We start from the raw sequence: 10,475 nt of genomic DNA, 5'->3' as shown, positions 1-10,475 counted from the left end.
ATAAGTCTATAATATATAACTAAACTATTGTTGTATGTAAAGTAAATAAGGTTTTTAAAATGTTTAAGAAGCTTCATTTAAAATTAAATTAAAATGCAGAGCCCCTTGGACTGGTGGCCAGGATCCGGGTAGTGTGAATGCCACTGAAAATCAGCTCGTGTGCCGACTTCGGCACGCGTGCCATAGGTTGCCTACCCCTGCTCTACATGGAGTTAATTTTGAAAATTATTTGTAAGATTTAGTCGATGCAGAATGCAGTAGCCCAATTGTAGAAGAGTGTTTCTTGCAGGAAATACATTCACATACGCTTTAAGAGCTGCACTGAATTCCAGTTTATTGCTGGATACCATTAGAAGTGTTGGTTTTAATACATAAATCCTCAAATGGGTTGGATGCTGGTTCAAGAGACTCTCTCTCTGATATCCTGGCATTTGAGAACGTCTTTCATATGAATCCAACAAACTTGATTTATAAAACTTGCCAGTTGAAAATTTCATTTTATTATTTGCCTCAAATGAAGGACCCTAATCTCAGGTTACATATTGTTGAAATCTGCTGACATGTCTCCTGATAGTGTTCCAGGCTAGCGAGGCGACTTCATTGAAAGAGAGGTTTTGAACATCCAGTTGGATTTCACTACGAAAAATTTGGAGGCACTGTGCTAAACAGAGTAAAATAAAGCAAGTGTTACAAGTTCAGTCTGAAGATCATAGAATCATAGAATATCAGGGTTGGAAGGGACCTCAGGTTGTCATCTAGTCCAACCCCCTGCTCAAAGCAGGACCAATTCCCAACTAAATCATCCCAGCCAGGGCTTTGTCAAACCCGACCTTAAAAATCTCTAAGGAAGGAGATTCCACCACCTCCCTAGGTAACCCATTCCAGTGCTTCACCACCCTCCTAGTGAAAAAGTTTTTCCTAATATCCATCCTAAACCTCTCCCACTGCAACTTGAGACCATTACTCCTTGTTCTGTCATCGGGTACCACTGAGAACAGTCTAGATACACCCTTTCTATGGCAGCTCACACTAACGAAAAATAAAGCCCTAGTGTTACCGACTCTTGCAAATTTTATCTTGAGTCTCACAATATTTGGTGTTATTCTTAAAGCCTCACCTCTTAGCATCATATCATTATGTGAAAAGCTCTGTTTTAATCAAAACAAAACCTTTTCCGTTGCAGTGAAAAGCTTGAAAATGTGACCCAAGTGCACCCTAAAGGCTCAGGAACCAGAAGGCAAATAAAAAAGAACCCAAAATGCATAATTAAAAAAACCCAGAATTCTAAAGCAAATCTCATGGGTTTTAGGGCCTGACTAATGATTTATGAATGTGTGGTTTTGGCAGTGTTGAAGCCACTACTTTTTTGTGTTAAAGATGCGATGAAATATTTGGAGAAGACATCTGCAGAAAATTAAAATTCACACCAAGATGCTCTCCACCGTGCTTCTACTCACAACAATCCCGTATTTCTACCATGTGGAAGAAAAATGTTTTTGACTGTGTAATGAATAGGAGTTTGGAAAACCAATTAAACCCCACAAATTTCCATTAACTTTAAAAAAATCATAACTTGCAAGAGTGTCTTTTCTGCCTAGCATGTTGAGACACTTAGTATATGTATCTACAAAATACAGTAGTAGATAGCTACATAAAACTGAAAACATTCTTGAAAAGAGCTGAGGTGAAAAAAGGTTCACATCTGCTATTTACTCTCTCCTACCAAACCAGAACCACCTTCAACCCTCAGCACAGATAAATGCACGAGAATAAATCTTAGCTATTAATCTAGAAAATTTCTGAATGAAATTTTGGATGAACAATAGTAAGACATCCATATCCACTTTTCCAAATATTGCATAATGAAAAGTATATACTGTACAGTATGATTCTATGTATTGTAACTGAAATTAAATAAAGCAGAGGGACTGGATTATGCTGGAAAGGATTTAACAGATATGCAGACTTTAAACATGTATGATGGGATTGCTCAAGAATCCAGATATCCGGCAGATTCATCAAAAGATTTGGCTAACTCATCAAATCTTAAAGAACATTGCATGCCTGGGGCTAATGGCACAAACGATGATGGTGAGAGTGATGTCACAGAATAATACATTCTAAGGTATCGTTAGCAAACTGACATTTCAATGAATTACTCAAGAGTAAAAGACTTACAGAGGGTTAATTAAACGCCATATCTCTGCTGAATAGCCCTGCAATCAGGTTAGTGGGCACAATCAGCACAAATTTGTGGACTTATCTCAATTTTCATTTTACTGTTGCAGTGTACCTTTAAAAATGAACTGAACCAACATCTCCAAAGTGCACACAGCCAAGTGGCAGACACGTTACACAATACCAAACCGAGTCAACTATTCAGCAAGTATAAAAAATACGAATTTAAAATGAAGCCTCAGAAGATGACACAATAAATGAAATGAGTTAAAATACAAGCATTCCTGTCTCTTTCTCACTCATGTCTGTGCCTTCCCCAATGCCTGGAACCTTCGAGTTGACCTAATCCACCCTTTTCTTCTTCAAGTCCTTTCTTAAAATGCATTTCTTATAAAAGGGCTAAAAATCCTACTCTTCCTCTCCAAGACAGAATGGTTAATAAAACAGACAAACAGAAAGTCTAATAAAAATTGAGGAACTAATAAATCTGCTAAACTTCACTATTCAATCTTTCTGTTAGTTTTTTTTCCTGTGTTTTCCATGATGTATCTAAATTGTAAGCACTTTGTCTTCAATCCTGTCCATAAGATGCAAAACATGCTGTTGGACGTATACAAATAAATAAGTAAAAATGACAGTTAATCAGTGGCCTCTGAGTATAGGTGAGCAGGTAGGTAAATAGAATCGTCTTTGGATTTCCAGAGAGACTGAGCAGCTATAACTAGCACTGAAGGTAGCGAAGGTGAGGGGTGCTCAGCATCTCTTGAAATAGGGCTCTAATTGCATGCATCTTTCTGGACCTATGTAAGGGGTTGCACATCAATATACTCTGCATTTTCACATGTGAATCCATGCAGAAAATGTAGGTTAAATCAACAAAGGGCAAACTTTCATGTTTAACCACCTTCCTTAGGTTTTAGCAGCCTAGGTCACTATGGAGTGAGCCTTGCAGCCAGGGGTAGACAGACTTACATGAACTGGGTTCAAGCTATCACACTCAACATGGCAGTATGGACATTGTGGCTTGGGCTGGAGCTCAGGCTCTGAAGCCTAGGCTCGACAGCTCAAGGTCCAGCCCAACCTGCAATGTCTGTATCTGCTATTTTTAGTGTGGTAGCTTGAGCCCTGCTCACATGAGTTTACCCAGGCTGGGAAGCTTGCTCCAAGTTGCCGTGTAGACATGCCTTATGAGGGCTACAGTGCATTTTTTAAACCTGGTTAAAACATAGACCCATCCATGCTGGGAAGCCGAGCTGTTGTATAGTCTGGTTCAGCCACAACCATTTTTACACCAAGTTTAAAACAGTTGTCAAACATTGTTATTTGTCCTATGCAAATTTTTCCTTTCTGATCTTTCAAATCCCCGTCCATAAATACAGTTAATTCTACTTCATTCCTCCATCCTTTTGTCAGTCTTGCTTATTTAGACTGTAAAAACTCTTAAAGACAGCAACAGTAGCTATATATTTGAACCATGCCTGTTACAATGGGATCCAAATCGCAGTTGGAGGCACCAGATTCTACTGTAATAAAAGTAAATAATAATAATAATAATGATCTTTACTGGACTTATTTGCAGTGCAGATCTTACCTGTATACTCTAGGTGTGTTCCGGACAGGAAACTTTCTATTGACAGCATGGGATTCTGAGCACAGAACTAGCATAGAGATCTGCAGTGCAAATTAAAGAGTGCAAAATTTTTCTCTGTGAGGAGAACTAAGCCATATAAAACTGGGGAGGAGGAATAAAAAGGGTCAAAATATTTTTTTTTAAAAAATCTAGGCTATATTATTATGATCTGAGGTCCTAAATTATAAGATATTTGTATTCTAAATTTAAATAATAATTTGTAAAATAAAATTTTAATCTGGGTTGAGAAATGGTATGCAATATCAGTGTGAAATTAATCAAACCAGTTGAGTAATAAACCCATTATAACCTGTTAATACTGGGATCATGGACAGCTCGTTAGCAGAAGAAGCACTTGATTTACTCAATTATATTTTCTATGGTCTGAGGCACACTACGCAATAGTTTTTAAATTTTATTTCTAGTATTTCTAAATATAAATATTTCTTGATTTATTATGAAGCCAGAAAGGTGGTGATATTTAATTTTTCGCCCCAAAATCAACAGTACTGTCAAATATTTGGCTATACAAGAAAATTAATAAAAACAGAAGCATTTAAAATTTGTTTGTAACAAGAAAACAAATTTATTGATTTTTAAAAGACAAGACACAATTTTGTTTTGAAAAACACAAGAAAGCTAGCCTGAGTTCAAGTCTGAAATATTCAGAAAAATCCTACTATCTTTAGTATGTTCCAGTCATTTGTTTAAACAACACACTAAAAGTTAATATATATTTTTATAATTATAAAAGTTCCCCAGTTATTGTACAGTACACAATACAAATTGCCCACAAACTATTATTTAGCTCCTGCCAATTTTGAGAGGACATGATATACTAAAAGATTTAGCATTTCTCACAAAAATCACATCAGGAAATACATATTTACAAAATCAAATACATTATACAAAAAACTCATCACGTTATTCTGTAAAGATGTTTTCTTTAAATAATTAAAAAGTATATTTAACTGTAATCCAAAAACTGGAAAAGAACATTACATTATCTCACACATACAATCTACAAAAAAGTTGCTTACCTCATTTACATAACATATTCAGTCAATTGGAAAATAAAAGTTCAAATATCTCCTAGTGTTACAATGTTTCTGTGCTTGTGGGACTGAATAATGTAATCTGCCACTTACTAAGTGAAATTTAAATGATGGCACTTAAAAAAAAATAAAAATAAACACAATAAAGGAAGTTACCTAGAAGGTAAGAAAGCCCTGAGTGATAGTAGAATTTACTGATTGGTAAGCACTACAATTAACCTAATTAAAAGTTTACCATCTCAGGCACAAATTTCCAAGTTTTCTAAAGGCACTCACTTAAAGTTTCTGTAACAGTCTTGCTGGTTACTACTGTAAATCCAAATTTTTGATGGCAACGAGTGGGGATGGGATAGGGGTAGGGAACTTGCTTTGGTACAGAATGATTCCTTTTTTGACCAACAAATATTTAAAATCTATATACTGGGTTATTTTAATTTTGTATGTAATGTATAAATATAAGCCAAATCACCTTAATATTTCATTCAAGGAAAATTTACTTGGGCTCCTCAGCCACTCACCAATGAACCCTCTTGGCAGACATCATCCTTGCATCGGGGGATAGCTGAAGAATATGACTATTTGGGATCCCTTTAGCACTCCTTAAGTAAAAAAATCTCTTGCTAACTTCAGTAGTTAACTTTCTTGAGCCTGAAGTACTGAATCGGGTCCCTGATAATCATGAATCAAAGGAGGTTATTCCTCCCAATTCCTATATTCTTTTGACAGTCTTTTATTGTTTTAGAGTGAAATTCAGCCCAGTAAAACAGCCCCTCATCTGCACCATCTGAGCCCCATGTTAAACACAGATTCAGGAAAGCAATCAAGAACACGCCCAATTGTGACTTAAATGAGGCTCAACATCTTGTGCTGGGCCTTCTTCTCTGGGATGAATTTCACCCTTAACAATCAATGTAAATTAACAATTCTTACCAAATATTTCATTACTCAGGGCTTCCAATCCCATCATCATAATTTATTTTAAAAAATTCAAACAAAACAAAAGAATTAAAACAAATGTTTGAAAATAAGGCATATTTGACTTCAAACAAAAAAGGCAGTCACTTTGTAAGTGGCTTTTACTATTTTTTAAGTAAAATTGGTAAATTAAACTCAGGTCTACTGGCACATAAAATCACTAGCAGCAATGATCAAGGCATGCAAACTGAGAAGCATTTACAGTAAATTATGAATAAAAAAATTGTTAAATTAAAACCCTTTGAGTATTGCATTTGTTTTAATTATGCATGAATTTGCATTGTTTATTTGACTAAAAAAGTTTACAACATATCTGCACTACACTACTGATGTAATTCCACTAAACATCTTAATATGAGACTTTTTTGCACTCAGCTAGACTAAAGCAAGCACAGCTGCAGATAATGGTGATCACTGGTTGATACTGCAGGGAACCAGTACAATATCTACAATATTCTCATATAGTAAGGTGACATTTAGAACTATTTTTTCAAAGAGTCTCCACCCACTTCTAAATTTGTGCCCTTATTTTTGTGTGCACAATTTATTTGTGAGAAAAAAAGGTGTTTTTTTTCAGATGCCAAAATGCAGGTGCAAATTTATAGGTTTTTTTTTTTTTAATTCTGACACTCAGTAAGGGCCATCCAAAAGTGCTTTCACAGATGAACTTGAACCAAGTGCCTCTATCTTCTTTGTTATCCATATGCCATTTCACAGTGACAAAATGTTGAAGTGGTATAAATAAAATTATGTTCTTTTTGCAATTGCGTATATAAAAGATTGTGCAGAAAATTTAACTGCAAACATCTCAAATGTCCTGCAAAATTCATCCTTACTTATTATGACAGTTTTGTTCTGTTTTTATTCCTAAAGATTTTCATTTACAGTACTGGTGCTTTTCAATGCTACCCTAATGAGATTTTCAAAATAGTCTAAAAATAACCCTTTTTGCTAAACTCCCACCTTTTAAAGGCATTTTAAGTACTTCACAACTTGTATCTATAGGACCATATATTTGACTCCTTCATTAAATATTTATGGAATTATGAAACTAAAGGAGCTGAAGTACTATTTTGCTGTAGACAGTATACAGAGATGGCAGTGAATATTTTAGCCTAAATCAATCAAGCCAACAAATTCAAAAGTCTATATAGTATGCAAGTATTTACTTTGGGGAAAAAACATTTGTTGCAACATAACCAGACACTTAGATGTATACAATATCTTCAGTAGCCTAATAATTAAATTACCTGAAAAGGTTTTCCCCTTATCATGTGACTTACAATGCTCAAAGGGTTAATGCAAGGCATTACATCAAATTAATTTTCTAATACTAGAAATAAGCACTATGTTTATGCTTCTATTCCAGTTTTTTTAAATCACCAAAGTATCAGAGATACTATAATTCCATTCATTGACTTATTTTAACCATGTATACAGAGGTTGTCCTGTTCCACAGAGACAAGGGCCCAATTTTCAGGAATTAGTACTGCTCTCCCAAATTAATATTTCAAATTCTAAAATTACTGTAAAAATGAGTTCTACTATTACAGAGTTTATTGATTTCTTTTTATGGCTATAAATGATTCTTTTGTTCTGTGAAACCACTTCTGTAAATGAAACAACTGCAATCCATTTTAAACTAATATATGTGTTTTCCTAAACAGTGCAGATGACGTCTGGTAAGAACCACAAAGATATCAGATAAGGTCTTCAAATGAAAATAATTTGAACATAGCAGTGTTTCAGACATTTAAAAATACCTTGTTTAAATTAAACAAATTTGTATATAGACCTATACATTCCTGAATGACAATACACCAGCATTTTATTGATTTTACCCATTTGTGAAACTCAAGGCAGTAATGTTGCACATCACTTATTTTGTAGGTAAACAATTTAAAAACGATTCTCCAGATGTTGTGTAAGGAATATTATCTCAACAAAGATGCATTAAACATGCTACAGTACAAGAGTAAGCAGAAAAAGAATAGCAAGTTGGAGAGACAAAAAGTAATTTTAAATCTAGTGTACAATGAAAAATGGACCAACAACTTTGCATACATATAAAAACTTGTGAAAATTGGGCCCTGTGTTTTGAGAAAGTGGTTCAACAATACCCCCCATATTGCTCACTGCATTATTTGTGCTAAAGGGGGAGAGGGATATTTTTAAAATAATTATTCTGAAATCAGTGTCTGGATCAGATAAACTCCACAAATCACATAGGCACTGACCCTGCAATTTGTAGCATATGGGCAAACTGCTGCACCCCCTCAGAGCACCAATGAAGTTAGTGGGCTTAAGGGTTGGCACTTAAGTCCAGCCACATGCTACACAATGCAGAACTGGAGACAGGGATTTTAAATCTCTGTTTTTACCAAAAATCATTAACCGTGCCCATATATTAACAAATAGCAAAAGTGTGCAAATTGATTGATTATATACATAGTGTTTGATTTATTACAACTCCATTAAATGTAAAAAAACAAAACCAGAAACCCACAAAACACCACCCAAACGTGTAAATATACATAGTATTTTACTTCATTAAAGGAGAGATCTTGTAAGAAAGTGATAGAAATGTTGTTTAAAATTGACACTGTAATCAAATTATAAACATGGGAATACAAACTCTATTTCATTCAGTTAACTGAACATGCCATGATTCCAATTTATTTTGATAAATAACACTTTTTCAGATCACCTCTAGTTAATTAGGATTTCTGGCATGTTAGATTCTCAGATTTAACTAACGTTCTGGTTTTCATCTAAGGCATAAAAATTACTGTTGGTTCAAACTGTGAAATACATTCCATTTTTGTATGTACTCTTATTTTTTGCACAGTGGGAACAGTGAACAACTGGGGGGAGAAGTTGAATCATGGAGGGTTTACAGGCTCCACCTCTGATAGTAATCCAAATTTGCATGTTACAATCACACTTTTCTCTCAGCATGAGCAAGTCGAACATTAAAACAATACAGGACAATGACAAGAAAACATTTAAGGTTTGCCAACACAAAAGATGAAACCAGTAAATATAGCTGGTCCAATTCAGAACATCGGTATTAGAGCATTAAAAGAAACTACGTTGAAAATGGAAAATATTTTGTTATTTTTATCTTTAATTTAACCTGTAAACAGTTCATAATGCACAATGAAGGGGAATAAATATTTATCACAGCTTAGTTTTTTTTTTAAATGAGGGGTGCAGACACGCTCTTTTGTATGGAAAAAAACAAACCAGGACACTGAAATGATATCTGGGTGAACAAAACCTATGAAACTTAGAGCTTGCATAAATTTCAAATACTGTAAATGACAAACCCTATCTTGCACTCTACTCAGGGAAAACACCCATTGACTGGTGTGAACAGTAGAGCATGTAAAATTGGGCCCCAAATTCTGCAAAGTATAACGCTAAGCAATTTATACTTATTTTATACATTACAAATGTTTACTAGTGTATTAGGAAAATTTACTTGATCTGTATCAGTTCTTGGAGCATATGAAAACTCTAGCAAGAAAGATGTATGCTATAAATATACTGTTCATCTCACATGCTGTTCAGCCATTTGGTACATGTAAAAAAGATCAGTCCACAGACACACTAAATAAACCAGACTAAATAACTTCTTAGTTTTTTTTCCCCAACAGGCCCTTTCAATAAAACTAAAATGTTTGTCTGTGTGCTTTCCTTCATTTTTGGCTTTTTTGCTTGCTTGTTTATTTCCACTATTACAAATGGGTAGATTTGTGTGCCTGTTTTAAATATAATGAAATGTATAAAATAATCACACATGCTTGTGAGATGTTTCATGTCAATTAAAATGGGATGTACACACATTCTCTATGATTTAGCCATTAAACGTAATTGCAGACTGACACCCCACCACACATACAAATTGAAAACATGCTCTGCATTAAATACCTGCTCATTTTGTTTACTTTCTAAAATTAAAAGTAGACAAGGGTTTAGAAAATATATAACCATGCTTGGGGCTGGGGTTAACCTACTTTGTTAACATTTGAAGTTGGCATTAAAGCTAGTTTTGCTTTCCAGATCCCCAAGCATATCTTATTTGTAATAAAGTGAAATTCAGCTAGAAACAAGAAAAAATAGGTTTATTGTCACTCTAAGAGGGATATTAACACCATTTAGTAATAAAAAATTTCCTTTATTTCTTTGAAGAATATGTAACCTGCCCTTACTTCTTAGGGAATTTGAAAATGACAGGCACACCTTGTTGAATGAATTTAAGAGTTATTAATAACAAAAAGTACTAAATCTTAGCTTCAGTTCTGTTTAAGGCACCATGTAATAGCCGAGGTACAATGATCCCTGATGTACATTCTTAAATGGCAATGGTCCATCTAGCCACCTATTCAAATTCTACACAATTGGGAATAAGTACAAATGAGGTGTGCCAGTTACACTGCCTTATTTAATTTTTGTAAAAATTTAAATCCACTTACTTTAAGAACCAGGAAATATTTTTGAAGTAAATATGATGCAGGTTGCTACATTCCTTGCATTCTATAAGTTATCTTTTATAAGAGCAGCAGATTCAACTACTAGTAGGAAAAAGACCTGGAATAGAAGAAAGTCATCCAGATGGAATGGTTTCCTGTATG

General features: G+C 34.4%; 1 protein-coding gene across 4 annotated transcripts in view; it reads right to left on the bottom strand.

Moving 5' to 3' along the window:
• Window positions 1-516: 516 nt before the first annotated feature.
• RFX3 (regulatory factor X3) overlaps window positions 517-10,475 on the bottom strand; it is a 238,959-nt gene continuing 229,000 nt past the window's right edge. Inside the window, exons 18-19 of one of the 4 annotated variants that reach the window (XR_006580409.1) lie at window positions 10,317-10,431; window positions 553-661 (exon numbers count right to left, since the gene is read on the bottom strand). Coding sequence is in view for 2 of the 4 variants with exons in the window: in XM_045021040.1 (XP_044876975.1) it covers window positions 584-661 (78 nt within the window). In the remaining 2 variants the exon portion in view is untranslated. Of the gene's footprint in view, window positions 662-3,769; window positions 3,850-4,370; window positions 10,432-10,475 lie in introns of those variants that run through there. The other 3 variants (XR_006580410.1, XM_045021040.1, XM_045021042.1) reach the window with 3 other exon arrangements.

This window comes from Mauremys mutica, chromosome 6 (genome assembly GCF_020497125.1).
Source record: "Mauremys mutica isolate MM-2020 ecotype Southern chromosome 6, ASM2049712v1, whole genome shotgun sequence".
Classification (NCBI taxonomy): Eukaryota; Metazoa; Chordata; order Testudines; family Geoemydidae; genus Mauremys; species Mauremys mutica.
The sequence above is the reverse complement of the archived record's forward strand: the minus strand, read 5'-3'. Positions and strand labels throughout refer to the sequence as shown.